Source organism: Emys orbicularis, chromosome 14, assembly GCF_028017835.1.
Source record: "Emys orbicularis isolate rEmyOrb1 chromosome 14, rEmyOrb1.hap1, whole genome shotgun sequence".
Classification (NCBI taxonomy): Eukaryota; Metazoa; Chordata; order Testudines; family Emydidae; genus Emys; species Emys orbicularis.
Window position 1 is genome coordinate 34,820,097 of NC_088696.1, and position 26,361 is coordinate 34,846,457.

A 26,361-nucleotide genomic window follows, 5' to 3' on the forward strand; every position below is an offset into this window, starting at 1 on the left:
CAATTTGTTAGTATTACATCGCTTACTCATCAAAAAAACTGCTGAGTAGAAGCCAAGTTCAGGATGGAGATTTCCAGCCTGTAGTTTTCCAGTGTGTCAGGCAGGGGGTTTCCATCAGTTTAACCAGCTGTGTTTCACATAGCTTAGTTAACTATTGTCAAACTTTCCATCTTGCAAAACCACATGCTTCAGAAAAACAACTCAAGTCAGGAGGGCAGAGGGTCGTGTTTACTCCTCAAGGTCACTCCTTCCCCCTCCCCTCCTGGTCTGTTAGTTGTGCTAAGGTTTCAGAAAGGCCTCCTTTTAGCTGCTTTCAGCAATAAGCATAACAACTGGTATTCCAGCTGTGGGCAATGGTTCATGCATGTTACTGGGCTTTGGGCTATCGAAAATCTGCCCCTACAGAGCCTCAAACTCAACCTCATCCTACCTTCCTCTCTGCTTTCCTGCCCCCTTGCAAATATTGAATCGTCATCCGTTTTGGAAAGTTTTGGATTTAAGACTACTTCCAACTGCTCTAAAACTTAATGATCTGTAATTTCTGGGCGTGCTGACCTGTCTACTCTTGACTCAATTCAGCATGTTTCACCAACCCTCACTTAAAAATAGAAATTTCTTCAGCCGCTCATGTGCATTGTTAGATAATCTGTGTTTCATTCCAAGCTTATTTGCTTGGAGAACTGGTTTAAGCTAAATTGACAAAAGCACTTTTTTGCCAGTATAAGCTGTGTCTACACTAGGAGGGTTGGTTGGTGTAGCTATACTGGAAAACTTTTAAAGTGTAGACAAGGCCTAAAGTTATGGAGCACCAGGTTACATACCTACATACTTTACCCATATACTGGACTGGTTGGTATTTTTAGCCAGTATGTCAGCTGCAGTGCAGATGTACCCTAAGTAAATCTGGATGGACTCTAGGAGCCTACGTGGGTATAACATACACCTTGAGGGTGGCAGAAGAAGGTTGCAAGTTCCACTTTCTTGGGCAGCCTCTAGGCTTTGCTTGGGCTCAGCTTGACTTCATTAGGTTCTCGTCTGAATTTTGCCTGGTAACTCTACCAGCTCAGCATTATTTATTAACTTCTAAAACTTCTACTTAACGTCTATGCTCATAGCCACCACCACCCCACCCCCAGACCAGTGGGGCTGCTTTTCGTCCCAGAAATCACAGCATGGATATTTCATACTCCTTAATGTATTTCCCTCTGCAGTGACCTCTGGTCTTCCGATGTGCTAATAAGTATGATCCAATGTAAAAATGGCAGAGGAGGCTGTTATCTGAGGTGCTATATAAGTCATGGAGAGGGGGTGTAGGAAAAGAGGTCCAGGGCATTGTACCCATGCCAGTGAGTTGGCAGCACTGATTGGTACTGATACCCTGCAAATTCTTACTCAGTTCAGCACATGGCAGGATCAGGCCATAAAAAAGTGACACTTAAGTCCTGAGCAGGAGTTTTTCATAATCTGCATAGCACAATGTAGTGCTCTCTGTCCTGACGGTAAAAGATGGAGGACAAGAAGGGTTTCAGGTTTTCTTTTTTAAAGTATAAGTCAAGACAAATATAAGAGAGACCCTAAAGCACAGCCTGAAACTTAACATAGAGAGTCCCTGGGTGTCAATGTCATGCATCTCCATGGAGTAATGAGCTCACTTACTGTAACCAAAACAGGTTGCCATAGAAACAGTCTAGGGGAAATCAGAAGCTCTTTTCTCCTGATATGTATGAAAACCAGCAGGGTGAGAAGGTGTCGATGGGGCAGATTTTTTTTTTCAATCTGTTGAAGATTTATAGGACTGAGATACTGTTTCAAATGTTTTAAATGAGACCGCTTTTAGCTCAAGTTTTAAAGCAGAGAAAACTGCCCTTTAATAAAATAGTGTTTTAAAACTCCGGCTTTATTTTCCCCATTTAATTTGTGAGCAATATTTATGCCAAAGTAAACGTATCAGTAATTGAGATTTCCAGTTGCATATACCCTCTGCCAATCATTACTCTGAACATACTACTAAATCAGTGTAAGAAATGTAAAAGCCAAAGGACGTTGGGTCAGGTCAATCTCTGTTGCAGCTTCCTCTGAAATCATTTCTGTACTCCAGGGATGTATTTGTCCTTGTATTTCTTATGAATCCCTCCACACATAGACAGTTATCTCTTCATATTTGGTCACCCAGTGAAGTTTAGTACATGAGCTGCTATCCAAATGGGTTTCTAATGCCAGGATTCTACATGTGTGAATAGATAAGAAAGAGGAAATTATTCAATTGCGAAGGGCAATATTTTTCTCTTGTATCTCCATGGAGCTCTGTTGGCACATAGAGAGAGCAGAGCAGAAGAGCTAAGTCAAGGTGCACAATGATGACCAGAGGGGAGCATTTTGTTCTAAGTTTCCAATTCTTTGAGTCACTTGGAGAAAATCACTTAATGCTCATGGATGTTGAAAGGCTAAAATATTCCCTAGTTTACATTTCACTTCTTGGCCCTTTTGGTTGCAGGACTACAGGTGTACAAATGTGCACCTATCACCTGCTTTTCAGAGTACTGGCAACTCCTGTTCACTTGAATGGAAGCTTCCAGCGCTTAGCACCTCTGAAAATCAGGCCACTACTTAGCCCAACACAATCTTATGTATGTTCCCAAATTTGGGATCTGCACTGGCACATGAGAGAGAGTAGAGTAGATGCATGTTTGACCATACACAAATACGTACTTACCTTCTAACTGAACAATAGATTGGTACTTTGACTGTAAACAACAGGTCCCGTCTATTATGAGTACAGGTTCTTATATTGGGAATCAGATGGTTTGGCAGATCAGAATGGGAGCCTCCAGCAAGGTGACAAACACCTTGTGAAAAAAGAGTTTAAAGACAATCTCACTCATTGTAGAAATATGGGGGCATCAGTATTTCATGCCTGGTTGCCTTTAATTAATAGAAGAGATTTTTTTTCCCTTTTTTATGGTTTTTAATGTAAATATGCCACATGCTAGCACCAACCGAGATGAAAACTGGCTTTGTGAGGGTCAGATGTTCTCCAGCACATTCTGTCATCATGCTGGCAGTATATCAGATGTTGCAAATTAAAACAAGAGTACCTGCTGGGTGCAGAATGCTAGAAGAAAAGCTCTTTGAAGTTTTGGAAGCAGTGCAGTTTGGGGGACACAGTCATTCAGAAACTCAATTTCCTGTGCTTTGGGTAACAAACTTTTGGGTTAAATTTTCTGTTGTTTTTGATACTCTATCCCCTTCCCCTCTTTGTGTCTTTCCTCCTCTACAACAGCCCCACTCACACCAGTATTTATTTATTTATTTGGCATATGCAGTCCAGTCAAGCCAAGACACAGTGTTCTTATCAATGATATTCGAGACAGGAAGATCTCCAGGAAATTGAGTCATTTTGCAGTCCTCAACACTACGTGTCATGGCTGCCTACATTGAAATAGTGGACTGTCTCTAAAACGCTACTGAAATTCCACTGCAGCACAAATTCCATGTCCAGTACGAAACTGGTTTGGAAGGTTCCATTGCCTTTGCAGTAAATCAAACCCGGGCTGACATTGAGTGAGGTCCGAGACAAGATAATTATTTGTCACTTTCTCTGCGAACCATGTCCTTTACCGTAAATCCCTCACCCAATAAACTTATCCACAACGGGCGACATGAGGGCAGATGACCATATGGTGCATTAAGCAAGTCTTTAATTAGCAGTAGATGTGGCATATCACACAATTTTGTCACGAGCTTTGCTACGCTTTCCTCTCTGCGAACACTGGGCGAAGGAATATTGCAGAGAACCAATAACCGTGGTAGAGGAATAGATTTAAGTGTGCCTAAAATGATATGCATGGTGGAATTCAATTGTGTGTTGATCCTCGTTGTGTGAGGCAAGTGAACCCACGCTGGAGTGCAGTACTCCGCCGCTGAGTAACAGAGTGCCAAGGCTGAAGTGTGTAACATTTGGGTGTTGGTGCCCCATGTCGTTCTGGACAGTTTTCCAAGCAGGTTGTTGCGTGTTTTGACCTTAGTCGCTGTCTTTGTAAGATTATCACAATATATAAGAGGTCTGTCCAGTGTGACCCCTAGATAAACTGGGTGTGAATCATGCTTTATTCGCTGACCATTGAGAACTATGTGTTCAGCTCTCTGTCCGCTTGTGCATGATGTAAGTGGAAGACACTCAACGCAGTCTTACTTCCACTTGATATCAGGCACCACTGACAACAATAATGGACCATAGCCACCATATTTGCATTCAGAATACTCTCAAGTATGTCAAAGGAGTGTGACTGAGTGGACTGACCTCCACTACCCCCAAATACCCCCTCCCAGTACACACACCCCTCCAGCACCCCTCCCAGTACACACACACACACACCTCCACCACTCCCAAATACCCCCTCCCAGCATACACACCCCTCCAGGACCCCTCCCAGTACACATACACACCCCTCCACCACCCCCAAATACTCCCCAAGTACACACATCCCCTCCACCACCCCCAAACACCCCCTCCCAATACACACACCCCTCCAGCACCCACCCCAGTACGCACACCCCTCCACTACCCCCAAATACTCCCTTCCAGTACACACACACCCATCCAGTTTTCCCCCCGCCCTGGCAGCGTCCTTTATTTGGGAACTTGAAATATGGCAACCCTCGACTTGACAGGCATGAGAATCAGGCCCTAGATACGACAGATTGTAGCATTTTCTACTGTTCCCTTTCCCAATGGTTTAACAAAAGTTTTCTATCATCTCAACACCTAGATGTGTGAAGCTTTCTTGGATGCTGACTTCATGATCTCTCAGTAATTCACACCCCTACTAGCGTCTCCATTCCAAGTCTGTAACATTAAATATTTGGCTGTTGCACCAGAGACTAAACTAATCTGTCTTCTGCTTTTGGAGAAAAGTGCTAGCCCCAACGATGCTGAAAATACACACCTGCTAATTACCAAAAGCCCACAGCCTGCCCTGCACTTTCAGCAAATGAGTTAAAGAATCAGGTTTCTTTAAGCCAGTTGGATTTGCAAGCTATTTTGCTAATATGAATAAAGTCTCTAACTGAGCAATGCAGTACAAAATTCAGATAACAGAAGATGTGTGCACAGAACAGAAAGTGTAGTTGCCTGGGTTAGGTAGCTCAGATGATATCTTGCAACATTTTCCAGGTCAGGTGGGAACGTTGTTAATTTCCATGACTAAGAACAGAATTCCTCTCTGTCAATTTGGAAGCCACGTAATGGCCTTCAGCAAAGCTTTTTATAATGCACAATATGAAATTTGGGTAAACACGAGAGCTCAGTGGACACAATGATGAGGAATTGAGTCTTCGGATGGAGCAATCAGAGATCACTGAAGACATCATTTTCATTTATATGCCTGTGTACGAGCCCCATACGTAATGTTGTTTTCTTATTGTTGTATGCTAAGGAGATTTCAATAATAATAACAACAACAAAAAGTCTGAGTAAATTATCTCACTATTCTGTATAAAATCGCAGAGATGATCTAAAAATTATATAGAGGGCTGTAAAATGAAGTACAACAGCAAAGATACCAAGAGACACATCATTACACATTTTTAAAAATTGCCATCTCTTCTTGCATAATATCCTGAATATTGACAGGGTATTATTCAGGGACTCACAGTGGAATTATTCAACACATTGTAATCATGTCTCTCTCTCTTGGTACCCTTGCCATTGTTCTCTATTTTTAACTAGTGTCTGCTTTGGGGATCATCTGTCAGATGCATTTGTCATCCCCCTATAGAAATCTTGAAATATCAAGGATATACTGGCTGGTCTCAGGGACAATAGCAGGCTGGAAATTGTTCCCTTGACAAATAACTCCGCTGCATGTCAGGTTGTATTCCCTTTTACAGACTAACAACTTCAATGTGGCAGTAGACCATTATCAAAGAGTTGAAATATCCACAGCGGCCTGGGGGGTTCACTTTATGATATACTGATTTCAGTGCATCGTGCGTGCATTTCAGTTACATTCTGGCTAGAATTTTTAAATGAGCTTAGCTCCCATTTAGGGACCAAAATAAGTGGCCAGAATTTGAGCCTGTTGAATGCTGAGGTCTGTTGAATATCTGACCATAAGTGTCACAATGGGAGGTGTTTGATGTTCAGCACTTCAAAATCTGCTCATGGTTTCGTTGTTTAAGCGTGAGCTGAGCTCTGCTGAAAATCTGGCCCAGATTGTGGGTGCTGAGCAGTTGAAAATTTGGCACATGATCTACACAGTATATCACCAGAAAGTATCTATTATGTCTCGAACCGCCTCTCATAGAGATCATTTAAAATATTTGTCAGGTTAATGAATAGGAGGACGAAGAGTAGGCATTTAGTGCGTCTTTGAAGAATTATGAGTCATGTTGTCCAAAGTTTATTGTATATTCTAGTATTTGCCAACTGGTAGTTCATCTGATTGTCTTTAATGGACATTCACATCTCTATGAAAACTCCCATCCATCTCTCAAATTGCAGGACAATGCCAACTTCAATATTTTTACTTACAGATCTGTATTCTAATTACCGTGTATTATTCCGAAACAATATACCTATTTATGGTACTTTTCTCTAACTGGTCTTTCCTTAGTGCTGTTCAGTAGTAGCGAATCCTTTCTTTCAAACATTCTAAATGTTTTCCATGTTGCTCATTCATTTAGCATGCATTGCGGAAACTGCCTCAGGATGCACAGTGTACATACATTTGTATAGCTTTGAGAAGTGTTTTAAGTTTTTAAAAACGTGAATTCTATAATTTGAGGTATAAAAGTAGGTTAAATGATAATGACTTTGGGCACTTGAGATATTATGCAGCCCATCTTACAAGTTGTTACACACAGATTTATGTCCATTGCATCCAGCATTGGAACATGCAACTAACCTCAATCTCACTTCAGTGCTTTTCTCTGTTGGCTTCAGTTTATTTTATTATTTTTATTTAGTTATTCAAAGAGCAGAAAAAGAAAGTTTATAGGATTACATTGAAATGTACTGCACTTTCTGCCACCTTTATAAAAGAAATCGATTCATAGAGGAAGAAAAAAGCATGCATGCATTGTCATTGTTTATGAATTAAAATAGCCTGTTAGGCTAGAATCATGGACACGAGTCTATTCAATTCCAGCCTTGCGATAAAAAGAGCGTGATAATTTGCCAGTGATCCCATCCCTGTGCAACTGTTGCCATTGTGCAAACCATTGCTGATTCTCATGTTGTTTAATACTTTGTCTCACACCACAATTAACAACCCACTCTGAGTGGTGGTAATGTCCTTGTCTGTCTGCATTTAACCTCCCAGGTGATTGTAGAACTGGTCGCAGTCGTAAACACATGGAGCAGATCAAGGAGGAGCATAGGAGAACGAGGGGGCAAGGTTAAAGAATAGTACTTCGTGCTGAGTGAATTGTATGAGTGCTAATACTTTTAAGTAGAGGATGAGGTAGTGGAAGAAGAGATGGTCAGGCCAGCAGTTCTCAAACTGTGGTCCACAGAACCATTGCTGATAGTGAAAGGAGAGCTAGCAGGTCACAAGACTCTGGTTTACATCCTTGTTATCAGCTGCTTTATTCCAAAAAAAAAGGCACTTGATCATTGCCTGTTAGGTTCACTCCCTCTGGGGCACCTGGCATTGGCCACTGTCGGTAGACAGATACTGGGCTAGATGGACCTTTGGTCTGACCCAGTACGGCCGTTCTTATGTTCTTATGAGCCTGGAGACCTGTCCTGGGGAAGGATCTAAGCTAGGAGGTGCTGCTGCAAGAGAAGAGGAAACACACAGAAGAGGGGAGCAGGTGTCAGAGAAGCAGGTTCAGAGGACATAGAGGAATAGATAAGAGAGGGTGATAGAATGAAGAGCCAGTCTGGTTAACTTTTTTTCTGGAAAGGACAAAACACTCCTTGCGCTGGATTCTGAACAATGCACCAGCACTTTCCTAATGTTATTTGCCATGCCCCAAGTGCTGCAGTCGTCACACGGATGTTGTGGGATATGTGTGGGAGGTGAGGTGTCCTGCACACCCACACATGGGAGGAGAGGTGGCTCACATGACTGCAGATGGGAAACAGGGTGTCCACACAACAGTCTGCGACCTGCTCCTTGCAGTGCACTAGTTAAAGAACTCCTGGAGTTGCCAGTATGGGAGGGTAGGTGAAGGAAAGGGGATTTTGAGGAGACAAAGGGATGCTTGGCACAGTGGAAGAGGGATGTCATTCCAGGCATAGGGTTCAGCTTGAAAAAAGCGTGAATGGGAGAGTGGGAGGAGAAGATGAAGGGAACAAAGGGCTGGGTTGAAGAGCAGGAAGAGGGGAACTGAGAGAATATCTGGGCCCCTGTGACAAAGTGGGAATATTTTGCAATATTTTTGAGAGGCCAGTTTGTGTCTCAGTTTCCCCTATGTGCCTTGGGTGGAAGGGGACTGTTTGCTTTCCCGGCAGGCTGAGACACTTAGGTGTGGGTATTGCTTAGCTGTCTGGGCCTTAGTTTCCATATCAGTGAAACATCTGAGAAGACAATGGCAAATCCAATCCCCAGCACATTGACACCTAGCGACCAACGACCCAGAGGGATATGGATTTCCCCACCGCTCCTTAGGGAAGCTGAACAGCTATCCCCCAGCTCGAGACCAAAAGACTGGAGACATGTGAGGTGTGGGGGGCAAGAGTTGGCTGCTGGAAGGAGTCAGGGCTCACACCTGGAGTTTGACAAAGGAGATCAGACAGAGAGACAGACAAAGCTTGAACCCAGGGGTTCACTACAGCTTGGCTCTGGGCTAACCAGAATGGACTCTCCTTTAACCTTTAGTTCTCTGTGTTACCCTAGGGACTTCCTATGCTGTGTTCCAGTTAATAAATAAATGCTGCTCTTTTGACAATGCTGCGTGAGTGTCACTGCAAATGCTTGGCGAGGTCCATTAATCCCTGAAGAGTGGACAAGTCTCCATCAGGGGTCTGTCTCAGTTGGAGTTGCTGAACGGAGCTCACGGGGCAAGCAAAGCAGGAGTGCTGCAGGCCTAGAGGGCCAGTCGAAGGAGGCAGTGAAGCTTACCCAGGAGGAAAAGCAAGATCCCCAGGGGGTCTGGCACACTGAAGGAGTTCCTCCTAGAGACCGTTCCAAAGTTGGGGCCATAGCACCGGTCCTGTGGGTCCCTTTCAAAGTGAGAGCAGGGCAGTTGATCTGTATGTGGAAAGAGACAGGGAACCAGGAGAAGGGGAGGTGACATTGTCAGAGCGGCAAGCAGGGGGAGAATACTGTTGTATTGACTGAAAGCTGACCAGATGGGAGAGGAGGTTACAATGATCTCAGTAAGAGAGAACCATGGTGTGATCCAGTTTTGGCCATCGGAAAGGAGGAGGGGGAAGATAATAGTAAACATGGAGAAGAGACAAGATTTGGCAGGAGCCTGGGTGTGAGGGGAGGCCAGAGAAAACCCTGGGAGAAGCACAAAAGGGAAGCTCAGGAAGGCACGGCAGGGAGACAACGTTTCCCCTCTGCAATAGATAGCAAGAGCCATTGTATTTGTGAGAACAAATGTACTGAGGATGTTAAGAGAACATCCTCAGTAACTCTCTTAAAAGATGCTTTTGAGCAGGGCATTTCCTACCCGCTAATTCAGGTGGGGCTGGGTAGCTTAAAGTGTGTAGGGATGTGGGTTTACAGCCCTGGAGCCTGAAGCAGATTGTCTGCAGAACAGGCAATAGCAATGCAGACTTCTCCGGATTACCCCCTCAATATGCCTCCACACGGAGTCGTTCAGGCGCCAAGTCCACTCAATCCTTGCCTGAGTCTGCCGCAAAGGGAGCCAATTGCGCGGATCCTTTGCGTGATACAGACATACAGGACTGGGCTGAGGACACTTCATTTCACACAGGCCTTTGATTAGGTTTTTGTTATCAACTTTGTTTATGTTGCAAACGACAAATGAAATGGTTGAGCTATTATGCAGCCCATCTTACAAGTTGTTGCACACGGATTTATGTCCATTGCATCCAGCATTGGAACACGCAACTAACCTCAATCTCCCGTTGGTGCTTTTCTCAGTTGGTTTCAGTTTATTTTATTATTTTTATTTTTTTTTATTTAGTTAGTTAAAGAGCAGAAAGAGAAAGGATATAGGATTACATGGAAATATACGGTACATTCTGACCTAGGGGTGTGAGTATTCCATTACCAAGCCCTGGTGACATCCATCCCCAAGACACGTTTGTAAGAAATTGAATAGTACTTCAGGCAAAAAGCTTACTTAATTTTTGAACATTATTGTTTTTTGTTGCTATCGGGCAAATACACTGAATTTGTGGGTTGTTCTTTGTTAATTTGTTTACTTTTTTATGCGCAATATGGCAATTTTGCCTATTGCCGGTAAGGGGTGCTTATCAGAAGTGACGTAGTATCATACATTTCTAAATATACTACACAAAGCTCTCAGGAAAGCAAGGCAGGCGTTGGTAATTATGTATTCAAAAGAAAGGAACCTGCAAACTAGCAGGAAAAAAATGCCAAGTGTTGTGATTCTCTGTGTAGTGTTTATTCCACATTCTGTCATTTCCCTAGATGGCAGGAACATCCGCCATATCTGTTTCTCTCCCCTCTCTCTCCCCCTCCCCTGCATTGCATGGTGCAGAGGTACAAGCTCAAGGAAAACCTAGAGAAATGGGCTGGGGGTGGGAGTGAGGGACCACGGCACTGCAAAACGGAAAGACGGGATGGAAGGACTTGGAGAACCTCCACCTTCAGCATAAAAAAACAGGTTGATGCTGCTCAGAAATAGCCTTCATGCCGCTTGCATCCTCTTTCCTGGAAAGGCATCCCCAGTGCATGCTGGGAGGCTGTGGAAGATAATGGTATCCCTCCCTAGGGGGGAGGGATAGCTCAGTGGTTTGAGCATTGGCTTGCTAAACCCAACGTTGTGTGTTCAATCCTTGAGGGGGCCACTTAGGGATCTGGGGCAAAAATCAGTACTTGGTCCTGCTAGTGAAGGCAAGGGACTGGACTCAATGACCTTTCGAGGTCCCTTCCAGTTCTATGAGATAGGTAGCGAGATAGAGGACACAGGGAGAGAGTCCAGAGAAACTGCACAAGCGTGGGGGAAAGTGTTGCCCTGCTTTACATGGTATGTGACGGGGGCTTGGGTCTAGGTTTGTTGACAACCTGTCTTGTTCATCCCTTGACTCACAGTAGGTCCTAGTCACTGTCTTTAGCACGCAAATACAGAGCCATGAGGGATCTCTCAATACCTTTCTGGTCTTGTTTAACATTTAAAAAACCTCCAAGTTGTTCAGCTCTGGGATGGCCCAGGAGTCTAGGCAAGCTGTTGAGCAAGGGGTCTGAGACTTGAGGCTGGCAGGGCCTGGGGGTTCTGTGGAAGCACCACACTTGGACCCCCGAGGAAGGCAGCACCTCCTTACCCATCTCCCTCCAAGGCCCGCAGTCAGGCCAACCCTTCCTTCTGGGTATGGTTTCCTCAAGTGCTCATCAGTGGTGCATCTGCAGTAAGTCAGCCAGTAAGTCAGCCAGTGCGGGGGCCAAAGAAGCTTGAGAGAGGCGTGTTGCACTCCTTTCCTCAGGCAGAGAGTAAATGGAGATGATCTCAAAAGTGAACCACCCACACGTTCGCCAGAAAAATCCATGATTGTACTGGGGCAGGCAGCAAGGCAAAGTCTGCCGGCACTACTCCATTAAACTGGAAGTCAGTCAAAAAGCAGCAGAAATGGCTGTGTAAAAATGTCGCTCATTGGCGGGGTCCCAGAATAGTTATGGAACCCGTCCCCCTCGCTCCTGCAATGCCATTTCACGGAAGCTTTTTAGAGGAGGCGGGTACGTGAAGAGAAAGTGATTTGCTTGAAAGCAGCGCTGTGGATATTGCTAATTCTCAACATATTTAATGTGACAGGAAAACATTTAGGAGCCGGTGAGTGGGCTCTTGCAATGTATGCTAATTCTGACTTGAACGAGTGATGGAATGTGCCCACACTATCACTTCCAAGCTGAGTTTACACAATTCCCTCCCATAAACTATGGGGCCAGTGTTAATATTTAGGCACTCTTTCATAGCTGAAGCTCTTGGAATTTGTTGTTCTCGTCCCACAAACTGTGGAAACATTTGTACGCAACATTTTTGACCAACTGTGTCCATATTATTCTGCCAGGATGTATCAGCATAAGGTCCTAAGCATGGAATTCAGATGGCTATATTTTATCTAATCAATATTGAAATTAGGTTATTTCTTTGTAATACAGTAGTACCTGGGGAAGACACCAATGAGATTTGCTAGGCATTGTACAAACACATTAGGGAGACCCTACCACAGTGAATTTACAGTCTAAACAGACAGGACAGACCAAGGATTGGGAGAAAAGTATTCTCCTCCTCCACATTTTGCAGATGGGTAACAGGGGCATGCAAAAATTAAGTCATTTGCCCAAGCCAAGGACATATGAAGTCTGTGGCAGAACTGAGAATAGAATCCAGAGTGTCTGAGTCCAGTCCCTTGGCCTGATGACTTTACTTCCCACAGGAAGTTAGATCTTTTTTGCTACAGTGTATTCTTTGAAGAGCCAGGCTTCCAAATTGAACATTGTGGATCAGGAAACTGATAACTAGAACAGAGTAAATTGTGAGGAAAAACTTACCATGAATATTTATTAGTTTTCAAATGGGAATGTCAGTTCAACCCATTCAGGTTTGATTTCCTCAACCATTCGAGTGGTCAAGCTTTACATACTCATGAAAAGCTAATTATGAGCTTGAATAGTCTAAGTACTGCATTTAGGATGGTAATTCTTCTATGCATGTTAGTTACTGATGTTATCCAATCAGGAAGCAAAAGAAATATCCCATGTCCCAGGTAACGAACCAGTTGGGAACAATTTTTGTAATGTAAATATTAGATATTTTCAGTTAAATGTTAACCAGATATTCAGATAGTGGAAAAATTGCAAAAGAATTTCATGAACAAGTTGGAATAACAGATTGTGACCAGAGTCCCAGGGGAGCCAACTGAGGTCACTCAATTAGGGTGAACTGCAAAGAATGCGGCAGACAATCCCCAAAGCTGGTGGATATTCCAAAACTTAGATTTATCAAGCTAGCACAAAACAGCTTGTATAATACCTCACTGGTTATCCAGAAGACAACAACACAGTTCCCTTAAAGTAACCCAGCCTCAGGCCTCCACCCAGATACCCAAGTCAAATATGACGAGGATTACTGAAAAGCTTATTCATCGTATAAAAAGGTTCTTCCAATCCCAAAGGATCGGACACATTACCTCCCAGGTTAATGAATATTCCAGATCTTACCCAAATACACACTTACAGCCAATTCTCATGAACTAAACTAAAATTTATTAAAAAAGAAAAGAGGGAGAGAATTGGTTAAAAGATCAGTATACATACACACATGAGTACAGTTCTTGAGATTCAGCTTCATAGCAGAGATGATGAGCTTTGTAGTTGCAAAGAGTTCTTTCAGAATTAGTCCATAGGTTATAGTCCAATGTTTATATTCAGGGTGGTCCCGTCAGAACTGGGATCTCAGTCCTTATGGCTTAGGCTTCCCCTGCATGAAGCGTCAAGCAGATCTGAGATAAAAAGGATCAGGACCCAAACATCTTTATACAGTTTCAGGCCTTCTTGTGACAGCTCGGAGTCCTTCGGCGAACAATAGGCACTCATGGGGACTTTGAAGTGGACCCATTTCCTAAGCATCACTGGTAATTATCCACACAGATTAACATAAGGCAATTGCTTGTTTTTCCACCATTCGCAGATGATTTGCTGTACGTTTCAAAGAGAGATGAATACAGCGTTATCCTATGTTTACAGTTCATTTAAATGTTAAGATGTCCTTTTGATCTCTGAATTAACAGAATACAGTATAGACAGGGACTGTTTGATTACATTGTTGACCTCTACCAATATATATGTAAAAACACAAACATTATCTCCCCATATGTCTTTAAGGGTTGAATTTGAGTCATTTATCCTGCCAGATGCTTAACTCTTTCTGGCCCTGCATCACCAGATACTCTGAACATTTCAGGAATGTGTCATGAACAGGAAAGAAGGGTGAAAACTGACAAATGATTGAGGGAAAATTATTTACTTGGTTCTAGATATGGCACAACACTGACTTCTCAGTAGCATACAGTACCATGGGGTCTGTTCAGAAAATGCTCACTCTGCTGTTTCCTGACTTATCAGCAGGCTCTTTTAAAAAAAAAAAATCACAACCCCAAACTGCCTCATGACTGTTTTGGGGAATAGGTGTTGAGTTTGTCTCATGGTGTCATTATTATTGATTGATTATCAGTATTCAGACAACCACTTTAACATTTTCACAAATTTTAGTCTATGTCAAAAGTTCCTGTCATCCATTCCAGGGAGCAGAAATGGTACCAAATTGCTCAGGTGATCAATCACTCACCACCAATAAGAAATGCTGAAGAGTCAAAATATGTGCAGTTTGAACAACCAATAGGCGAAGAAAGATAGAAGCTATTCAGCGAGCACATATGAATAACGAATGCATTTACAACTGGAATTGGTTCTGAATGATTTATTAGCCAGAAAAAATGGCTTGAATTTGTAATGAAAATTATTCAAAATAAATAGTTCAAGTAGCTCTGCTTATCAAGCACATCCTGATATTCAAATGGACTTCTTATTGAAAGCATATGTTTGTCATCAGCAGAGTTAAGCGTGTGTGTATGATTGCGCTAATTTCATAAATCACCATTTAGATGCATGTTTTGGGACAATAACACAAATGCAACTAATTGCACTGGGTTCAGTGAGTCTAATAAAAGACTTCGAGCCCCAAAAGTGAATTCTGAATCCATTTATTTTAATCCTTTTGCATTCTCTGTGTACCTAACAGAGATTTTTTTTTCTCCATCTCACATACAATTTACAGCTTCTTGCAATGATTCATAAAAGCCACATGACTTTCGTGACCTTCATATAAGCCCATATAATATAAAGGAATCCATATTTCCTATGTGCTGGTTAAGGCTGCTTTTTTGAAATGTGTGTGTCTCTAGAGATGATTTAAATGTTAAATTCCCCACCATAGCCGATGTTATATTGCTTCTTGTAAACATTATAAACTAGCCATCCCAGAGGTCTGCTCTTCAGGGGAAGGGGTGGGGGGGAAACCCATAATGCACCTGGTCTGTTTGGAGGGTTTGCACATAGGTGGAGACAGAAGGAATTCCTTCCTGTTTTCTGCAGCAACTAGTGCATCTCTTGCTTGTTTTGAGAGAGCCCAAGTTTTTGGAACGTAAGGCCACACTGTAAGATCCATCTCTCTTTTCTCAAATTTCTGCCTGGGAGGTGAGGGGCAGAGAGGTGGGGAGGCTGACTTTCAGTTCATTTGGTTGCAAGAGTCCATTTTTTCTTTTATACCTCCGTCCCTAAGAGTTGTATGTGGTGGGCATCGTTGTGCGTGTGCCCTGAAACTTCTGCAATATCAAAAGATAAAGGTGGGATTTTCAAAAGTGCTCAGTACTGGCCTAACGCTGCTCCCAGTGCAGTCAATGGGAGTTGTACTATAGACTTCAAAGGGAGCAGAGCTGGACTGCTGCTGCTGTGGTCTTGTGAAAATACTGTCATTCACTTGACACTGAATTTGTAGCCAGATGAAGGAAGCAAGAGGATTTTTATTTGCTGAGGTCCTGTCCTATCACCGTTCAGCAGGGAGTGCCATGGCAAATGCAGTAAAACCTCAGAGTTACGAACATCAGAGTTACTAACTGATCAGTCACCCACACACCTCACTTGGAACTGGAAGTACGGAATCTGTCAGCAGCAGCAGAGACCAAAAAAAAGCAAATACAGTACAGTGTTAATGTAAACTACTAAAAAAATTAAGGGAAAGTTTAAAAAAAAAATTCGACAAGGTAAAGAAACTTTCTGTGCTTGTTTCATTTAAATTAAGATGGTCAAAAACAGCATTTTCTTCTGCAGAGTAAATTTCAAAGCTGTACTAAGTCAATGTTCATTTGTAAACTTTTGAAAGAACAGCCACAACATGTTGCTCAGAGTTCTGAACATTTCAGAGTTACAAACAACCTCTATTCCCGAGGCGTTCGTATCTCTGAGGTTGTGCTGTGTTTGAAACATATTTTTATCAATAGAGGGAGGTGACAGGTTACCTAGAGTGTTTCTATTATCGTCTCTTTAATTATCTGCATGTTCTTGTATTGCAGACACTACCACAGTAAATCTGGCCATGGTGTAATGGATACCTGGTATGACAACCCTGTGCCTAGTTATTCCCCCAATAACAGAATCATGGCCAAGGAGCACAGGAAAAGCTTCCAGACTGGTGAGTGTTTTATATGTTCTTTGCATTTTGATGCTCTGTCGTTGGACTCACTGCTAACCCACCCCTTCGTGGCTGGGTATAGTGTAGGCATTTCTCTGCCTGCTACCGGCATCCCACACAATGGAGTCAGAATAGTTCCCCCACATGCAATTCAAAGAGCTTGGGCTTGGATCAGCACTCATATTTTTAGTGTTGACTTAGACGCTGAATTAAAGGCTTGGCAAACATAATCAACAACTGATCTTATTAATGTCCTATACAGCACTAGCAAAGTGTTCTTATCTGCAATCCATTTGTTCCCAGCAATACTTTAAACAAATGCATCCTATCTTTACATTTAGTCATGAGATTATCTAGATGAGTTAGTTTATCAAACATAACTCCTAAGAAAGTAAAATTTTGAACTACCTGTATTTTTTTCTGCATAAAGGTTCCATTCTTCCCCAATCATCTTTCTCGTAAAGATTTGTTTTAGCCAGTGAGAACTTAAATCCCCAAGTATCTCCCCATTGTGAAATCACCCTGAGGACCTCCTGGGTTCTCTCCTCAGCTATCTTAAGTCTTCTGTGTTTGGCCCATATTGCACAGTCAACCGCAAATAGAGCGATACCTATTCCTGCCCGTATACTCTCTGGGAGATCATTAATCATAATGTTAAACAGGGCGGGGCTGATAACACCCGCCTGTGGAGTGCCATTAGTAAGTTTATATATAAGGTTAACTTTCTGTCACAGGTACTTTTAATAAAAATCAGAGACAGGTCATGGGCAATAAACAAAAAGTCACAGAATCACATGACCTGTCCCTGACATTTACTAAAAATATCCTGGAGGAGGACTGATTCAAACCTGGCTGCTGCTTCAGCCCTGGGGCTGCTGCTCCAGCGGTCAGGCCACCTGCCAGCTGCTCCATCATCTCCGGGGCCAACAGCTGCTCCAGTCCTGTCCTGGAAGAAGTCCCAGGGGTCCCAGAAAGTCACAGAATCTGTGACCTCCGTGACACAATCATACCCTTATTTATAAATATTCAGTGTATTGCAATTGCCAGATTCTATCACATAAGAAGTCTCTTATGCACCAGAACATTCTTCCTTTTATTCCAATTGTGGCTTCCAGCAATCCTTCCCTCCCTAGCATGTCACATGCTTTTTCAGTGTCCAGAAAGACAGCGATCATAAACCCCCTGTTCCTTGTGGTTTTTTGTATTTCTGTTTCTAATCTTACAATACGATCAACTGTGCATCTACCTTTCCTGAAACCCTTTTGCACAGTTTACAATTTCTTTTTTTCCCAAGAATGCTACTAATCTCTCATTTATCACTCTTTCCATAATTTTGTCCACACACAATGTGAGGACAATAGAATAGGTCTATATGCATCAGGTCTTGTGCATAATTTGCCAGGCTTTCCTATCAGTATAACCGCCGCTTGCTTCCACTCTGCCAGTAGTAATCCTTTTCTCCGTGTATTATTTTATAATTTCAATAAAACTCTTAAACTCCCTTCTTCTAGGTGCTTAAGCATTGCATTACCGTATATACTCGTTCATTAGCCTGTTCGTTTATAAGCCGACCCCCCAAAATGGATAGGTAAAAATAGCAAAAACTGTATGACCCTTTCATAAGCCGACCCTATATTTCAGGGGCTGGAAAACTTTGGCTCCCGGCCCGTCAGGGTAAGCTGCTGGCGGGTCGGGACATTTTGTTTACTTGGAGCGTCTGCAGGCATGGAGCCCCTCAGCTCCCTGTGGCTGCGGTTCGCTGTTCCCAGCCAATGGGAGCTGCGGGAAGACGCTCCAGGTAAACAAAACGACAATGTATTAGATATTCAATTCAATGATTCCATAGAGAAGGGGTCGGCAACCTTTCAGAAGTGATGTGCCAAGTCTTCATTTATTCGCGGTAATTTAAGGTTTTGCATGCCAGTAATACATTTTACATTTACAGGGGCTGGCGGATGGAACCCCAGACTGGCAGCAGGCTGAGCGGACCGGTGGCTGGGACCCCAGGCCAGCAGCGGGCTGAGCCACTCAGCCCGCTGCCGGTCTGGGGTTCCGTCCGCCGGCCCCTGCCAGCCAGGGTCTCAGCCACCGGCCCCGCTCAGCCCGCTGCCGGCCTGGGGTTTCATCCATCCAGGCTGACAGCGGGCTGAGCGGGGCCAGCGGCGGGGACACCAGGCTGGCAGCAGGGTGCCACAGTAAATCAGCTCACGTGCCGCCTTTGGCACACGTGCCATAGATTGCCGACCCCTGCCATAGAGTTTAAAATCATCAAATTTTGGTGTAGACTCGTTTATAAGCCAACCCCTGCTCTTCGATGCGTCACTTTTTTACCGTAAATATTCGGCTTATGAACGAGTATATACGGTACTTATGCTATCTTTCCCTGGGGCTGTATTTTTACTTTTGTCTATAGATTTTTTGAATTCCTGGATGCTGACATTTTCATTTAGTTCATTGTCTTTATGTTCTATCCAGCCATGTAAGAGCTCACCATTTTCTTCAGCAAACATTCTTTCCCCCCCTACAAAACTCTTTACTTGAATTTGCTTCACTCCTAACTTTTTGGAACTCTTCTGCTTTTCCCAAATTAGAACTTTCGACTTTATCATTTACTATAAAACCAGGTGTGCATTTGTTTTTACTCCATATTCCATTCACGCTTTTAACTTGTTTCTCTCTCTCTGGAACCTCAGAATCTTTATTCAGTTTTCCACAATACAGTCTCCAACTCTCTTGCATGGCCTTTTTAATAATTCTTTGTGCCACTGGTTTATATTTTTTATAATTCATTAAGTTCTTCCTATTTATTGTATTTTTGCTTGTTTGCATGCATTAATTCATTCTTTAATTGCTGCTTTACAATCTTCATTCTGCCAGGGAACTGGATTTCTGAGTTTGTGGCAATTAGATGTCTTACATATAGCTAGGTTGGCTCCTGCTACAACTCCCTTTATTATATTATCATAAAATTCCTCTAGATTGTCACTTATACAGTTGGTACTTAGAAACTCTGCACGCTTACTCTTAGAGAGTTCCCAGTTTGCTTTTCTCAGGCTCTAGGTAGGAATCCTTTCAGTGTTTTCAACACTACCGTGGTGTGGATATATAATTTAGCATAGGGAAGTGATCACTTCCCATTCCATCTTCTTTATTGATTCCCCAGCTGCATTTACTTGCTATATTACTTGTTGCAGTTCCTAGATCTAAACATGAAACTGTTCCATCCACCAAATTACACCTAGTAGTTACTCCAGTATCGAGCAATGCCAGTTTGTGCATGTCAATGAACTGTTTCAGGCATTTGCCATTATAATCAGTTTTCCTACTTCCCCATAATTCATTATGGCTATTAAGGTCTCCACAAATAATATACAGGCCTTTGACACCCTTAACGAACTCTTCTTATTCTAGATTGTCTGGCTTTTTACATGGGTTGTAAACGTTATAGATTCGTATAAAGGTGCTCTTATTCTGCAGAGGAATCTCAACAGCATTGCACTCAAAACTTAAGTTGTGTACTTCTATGTTACCATAACTACGACCTTCCGTTATAAATATACAGAACCCTCCTCCTCTTGTTATTTCTCTGTCACGTCTGTGTCTCGCTGTCTGGAGTGGCTCACGATTGTGAGTGCCTACGTTAGGACTAGGGTGACCAGATGCCCCGATTTTATAGGGACGGTGCTGATATTTGGGGCTTTTTCTTATATAAACACCTATTACCCCCCACCTCCTGTCCCAATTTTTCAGACTTGCTGTGTGGTCACCCTAGTTAGAGCAAAGTGTCCAAAGCAGGGCAGACACCCGCAACTGGCGGTACGGTCTATCATTAGATTTTACCAAGCCAGTAACAAATGGGAATGCCTAAATTACTACAACAATCTTATAATGGAGTCACAGACAGTCCTCTTAGACACTCCAGACTCCCATCTTGCCACCCAGGCAAGCTAGAATATGTGATAAATGTATACAGTGTAGTTATCAGAGGGGTAGCCGTGTTAATCTGGATCTGTAAAAAGCGACAAAGAGTCCTGTGGCACCTTATAGACTAACAGACATATTGGAGCCTAAGCTTTCGTGGGTGAATACCCCATGCATCTGACAAAGTGGGTATTCACCCACAAAAGCTTATGCTCCAATACTTCTGTTAGTCTATAAGGTGCCACAGGACTCTTTGTCGCTTTTTACAGTTTAGTTGTGACAGTGTTGGTCCCAGGATATTAGAGAGACAAGGACCCACTTCTGTTGGTGAAAGAGAGAGACTTTCGAGCCACACAGCACTCTTTCAATAAAAGATATTACCTCACCTACCTTGTCTATGTGATAAATGGTCACTTACACCAAAAATCACAAATCCCGGTTACAGCCAGTCCCAAGAGACCAGTCACTCCCAGGTCAATTTGGATCCCAGATCTCACACCGAAGACAACGCTGGTAGCCGATTCTATAGTAAACTTACTAAAGGTTTATTGGCTAAGAAAAAGGAATGAGAGTTGTTGAGAGGTCAGGCAGGTAAAATATATATGAAGAGGTGAATCGCACTCTATAATTTCAACAGGTAGCAGACACGTAGTAATCTGTCAGTTCCCCAACCATCTGTTAGGGCTACTCTGATCTTCTCGTTCAGTTATTTTGCCCCGTTAGAATCCAAACAGTCCAGAGATGAAGAATTTTTCCTTGTGTCCATACCTATAGTGGCTTCTCACAGAAAGCAAGCTCCCAGGGTAATTACATGGGCTCTTTGAGGGCAAGAGAGAGGAGCACATTTAGAGTCTTTGATCTCCGATCATCACACACACAAAAACCACTTGCTTTGAAATGTGCTAGAATTACTACTTTCCTATTAAAGATCTTCATTTGCATTATTCAAGGCTTCTTTCTCATTTGATGGGTTATTTAGTTACAGGGAAATACATGATGTAAAGGTTTGCTGTTACATTATAACAGGATACAGATAAGTGAAAACAATTCATACAGAATCCCGTTGATTTTCATGAAGTTTAAACACAAATACATTCTTATACATTTAACAATCACTTTGATCTATATCAGGGGTAGGCAACCTATGGCACGTGTGCCAAAGGCGGCACGCGAGCTGATTTTCAGTGGCACTCACACTGCCTGGGTCCTGGCCACCGGTCCGGGGGGCTCTGCATTTTAATTTAATTTTAAATGAAGCTTCTTAAACATTTTTAAAAACTTATTTACTTTACATACAACAATAGTTTAGTTATTTACTATAGACTTATAGAAAGAGACCTTCTAAAAACATTAAAATGTATTACTGGCACGTGAAACCTTAAATTCGAGTGAATAAATGAAGACTTGGTACACCACTTCTGAAAGGTTGCCGACCCCTGATCTATATTAATACACAAGTGAATTGGCTTGGTTTCCAGCTGTTCCACTGTAAGTGGTCAGTGAGGCCTGGGGCTTAGGCATGAATTGGCACCTGGTCTGCCAGTGCATAGTCTGATTACATCATATCCTAGAAGTCTAATCATAAGTTTTCTCACTTACCGTGTTTCTTGTATACATGTCACATCAGGTTTGTTTTCCATGTCAAACGCTGTTTTCTTTAACTCCTGGCCATGTGTTATTAAACTATATGTGTTAAATCAGAAAAACTATTTACAACCATGTTGTTTCAACTACATTATTACCTTCATTTAAAATTGCAGGAATGTGGTCTATCTGGAGATTGCCTATATGCAATACTTTTCTGCCACTTTTGTTATAATGTTTATTCTTTCAGTCTTTTCCCCTGTCTGTAAAGTAAAATTAATCACTTGTATCATACATGCCATACATTTCTCTTTGCCTACAAGCAGTACATCTTCATCTGTTCCCCTTAGAGTATCTGCCCTGCCCTGAATTGCATATTATTGTCCCAGCAGCTCTTTTCCCTCACTGGCATTTTGCTCCTCCTCCACATTTCACTGTGAATATCTTTTGGTGGCTTCTGCATAGGATATTTTATGTATCATTTGAATTTTCTGTATCTCTCTAGTTTGTTCCACTGCCATGCACCCTTTGAATACTGCACTGTGCTTATCCCCACGACTGCTGCAATTTAGTTTGGGTCCTTCCATACAGGTCTCATGTGAGTGTTCTCCTCCACAAGTACCACGCCTCAATTCCCTCTTTCAGGCAGCTGCCACCTGCCCAAACCTTTAACATTTATACCCATCCCAAAGGGGCCGGTGTAACCTGGAAGAGCTGATAGCCTATATTAACCCTATCAGGTGGCGTTGCACCTTTAAATGTTACTCGGATCGTTGTGGTCTCCCCATGTCCTGCTAATCAATCACTTAACAAACAGCACTTGGTCCTCCCCTAGACCCCTTTAAATTTCATCCTCAGTCATGCCTAGGGGAACCCTACATATTTCGCCCTCTTGCTTCTGTCATAAATTTAGGTAGCTGGCAAATTACTTCTGTTTTCCCTAAAATTGTATTTTTAAGAAGTTTCTCAGCCTGTTGCTTATATGTACATTCTACTAAGGAATCTCCACTCCGCATTCTTTTAGCTCTTAATATATCTCGGATACGTCACTGAATCCATTCCACTGTTTTCCTGGGATTAACATCTCCCATCTTTACCTCTTCAACTTGTAAATTGATAATTATAAAATGTCGATCCTTACTCTTTTTTCCATCCCTGCCTGCTCCCTGTTCTCCACATACAGATACTTCTATTCTTTTCTTCTTCCTAATCTGAAGCCATTCCTCATCCCTTGTTTCTTCTCCCTCATTTTCCAACATAACTTCCAGCCTTTCCCTCTCAGACAGTATTTCCAGCCAGCCAGTCACCAGCCTAAGCCGTCGCTGAGTTCCAAGCTCCAGCTCTCAACCCCTCTCAGCCTACACTGCCAGCCTGGAGCCTGGCCAGCAGTTGCCCCAGCCCAGCCAGCCACCAGCCCCCAGCCTCCACTGCTGCTCCAGACTTCCTTTCTTCACAGCACCACCCAGCTGCTCCCCAGAGGGGCTTCATCTTTAATTCCTCTGGTCCACCCTGCACATGCAGCCAGGTAGCATAATTGGCCCAAGGCCCACCTTAACCCTTTCCTTGCCTGTGTGGGGTACACACATTATCCCAGGACCCCTCTAACACTACAACCATGGTTCAGAACACTCCTGAGCTTTGGGGAAACTCACATGTGAACTTGGCCCTCATCTCTCTAATGAGTCAAAGCTCAACCTCTGATTCAAACATTCCTGAACCCTAATACCCCAAAACTTTGCGCAAGTCAGGATTAAATTTTTGCTGCTTGACCCCATCTCTAGCTGCTGGGTATATTCATGGGACTATGCGATGCAGTGATCCACATCCATCTCCATGGTGCTTTCTATCAGCATAATCCTCTCCACATCAGTTAACAAATAAGCTTGAAGAAATGTTGATATGAAACATATGGAGAATGCTTCCTCAACCCCATCCCTCCACACTTTCTAATCATCAGAGACCCTAACTAAATTGGTCCTCAGGGAAGAGCACCAGCAAAAGCAAACGTGTTTGTGATACGTCTGCTTACTGCCGATCCCTTGCCACAGCATTTACCAGTAGCAATGTCACAAGCACTCCCAGGGTTGTCGCATTCTGTGTCCTTGTCTTTTGGAACTGGAGGAGTAAATGTTCTGGGTTTGGATTTTTGCAGTAGTATTTAGAGAGCAGCGCAGTCCTACTCAGCAAAGGACAGAGCAACTCCCCAGATGGGAAATGCTTTTTCGGAAGATACTATTTGGATAGGAAGTCACATGCTAAGCTTATCAGAGGCAAGGATGTATCCCAACTTTTCCTTCTGTTTGGAGCCAGTGCTTTAACAAGGGTCTCCAAGAAATTCGCTCTAGAGCCTCACTGCTCACAACAAGCCACTCAGCTGGTCAAAGGAATGACCTTCCTGATGAACTAGTCCAAAAATCCTGCATGTCAAAGCCCTCAGGCCAGCAGGGCTGAGAACTGAACTGATATTCCCAAATGTCCAGCAGCATCAGCATAATGGTGTAAACATTGCCCTGGTGGTTCTGGCAAAGTGTTTCTCAGCCAAGAGCTGATTTCTGTAACTGAGAAGAAACCTTAGTCATACTGGCAGATCTTCTGCAGGCTATCTTGTCTGTCTATCCCTGACCCTCATCTTCTTCTACAGTGCTGTAAGTGAGATGTAAACTGCCTGGAGGCCAAGGGATGCAGCTGCCCAGGGATGTCTGGTAATGGCAGGTTACAGATAGGAACAATCAGAGAACAATGTGTAATATCTGCCTGCTACAGAGAATAATTGTTTCTGTAAGGATTGAAGTGTGACCATTGGCCCTGGGAAGGCCCTTCCGGCACAGAGCTGGGTATTTGATATACATGCTGCGTGGGGATTTGTGCAGGGAATCAGCATGAAGTTAACTTGAATAGGACATTAATGCAGTCCCCTGCATTTCCTTAAGAAGGGGAGCTGATCTCCTGCTGAAGAGCTCAAAATGAAATGAGATCAAATGAGACCATTAAAATTATATACCGACACAGACCTGAACCAAAGCTCTAGATCCAGACTTTGGGAAAGTTTAAATCTTGGTGATAACTTTGCAGCCGCCAAAGCCACACTGCTAGGTCTAGTGTTCCAGCTTGAGCAGAGCTAGCGCATGATGTCCACCTGCACCCCGCGGGAATGGCACCTCCCAGCTGCTGGGTAAACATATCCCTTTTTAACAGTGATTTCTATTCCCTTCTTCAATTTAGGCTCAAATATTGGTACTAGGCTCAAACCAGCACTAAACTCAAACGTCTTTCCATTGACTTCCGGGAGAGTTGGATCAGGCCCTTTCTGAGGGAAAATTTAGAAACCAACCTGCTTTTAAGCACCTTAATCAGATGCTCAGAGCATATATGTATGTGTAGGCTTCTTTTTTTTGCTGTATTTATACTTGGCTTCTTACATTAGGTTCCTCAGAAACCAAGGAAGAAGGGCTGGAAGCTCAGATTAACAGATTAGCTGAGCTGATTGGAAGATTGGAAAATAAGGTAAGAGGCTTTTTCAAGGTTTTGGCTAGAAAAGCCCACAGTCCAGTTATTCTTCAGTTTGGGAGACTGTTGTGAATGCTGCATTCTTAAGCCAAAGCCTGCCCACCATTTTCCCTCAGTATTTGTGTACGCGTGACAGTGCCCAAGAGTTTATGCCACTTACCGCACTGGGTCTGAGTCAACAAAAATGTTAACACCCCACAGAAAAGGGCATCGCCAGTTAATGCTGTTTCAGAATATTGAAAAGGACACTGTCGATTTAAAAATCATATTCTTAAAAATGACTTTTCTTGTTTGTTAAAAGTGATACCTTAGTTGATTACTACTGAGGCACCCAATTCCCCTGTCACCATGTATGGTGTTTCTTTACTAGGTCTGCTTACGTGTTGCACTTTGGTGACTTTGGGCAATGAAAACAGACCAGTGTTTAGCCCTTGTGCACTAATACATTGCTGCAGCATTTGGGTTGCAAATGCTGCACTGGAATTTTTATATCCAAAAAACAAACAAAAAAAGAAGCCTGTTTTGGTCATTCATTTTTGGGGAAATCCTCTACAGTGCATGGCCCAAGTAGCTGGGCCAGATGCTAGGCAAACATGCTGAGAGGGACAAGGAAGGTGTCTCTGTGGATCCCTATGTGCCCCTCTCCCCCTCCAAAAACACTGGGGTGAAGATGGGTAGGCATATGGCAGTGGGTCCCTGTCCCTGTCCTCTGTAATACTACCTCCTCCTTCTGCTTGTCCATTAAAACAGCTCTGGATCTGCTGTATGGATATGCTTACACTGCAGTTAGACACCTATGGCTGGTCCATGCCAGCTGACTGAGGCTCTCCTGGCTTGGGCTAAGGGACTGTTTAATTGTGGTGTAGACATTTGAGCTCTGGGACCCTTCCACCTTGCAGGGTTCTAGAGCCCGGGCCCAAGCCCAAATGCCTACACCATAATTAAACAGCCCCTCCGCATGAGCCCCACAAGCCCGAGTCAGCTGGCACAGGCTAGCTG

At 43.2% G+C, this 26,361-nt stretch overlaps 1 protein-coding gene across 1 annotated transcript in view; it reads left to right on the forward strand.

Moving 5' to 3' along the window:
- Positions 1–26,361, forward strand: part of NECAB2 (N-terminal EF-hand calcium binding protein 2) — a 310,753-nt gene that overhangs the window by 242,238 nt on the left and 42,154 nt on the right. Inside the window, exons 7-8 of the mRNA XM_065416826.1 lie at positions 16,232–16,350; positions 25,280–25,359. Coding sequence (XP_065272898.1) covers positions 16,232–16,350; positions 25,280–25,359 — 199 coding nt within the window. The remainder of the gene's footprint in view (positions 1–16,231; positions 16,351–25,279; positions 25,360–26,361) is intronic.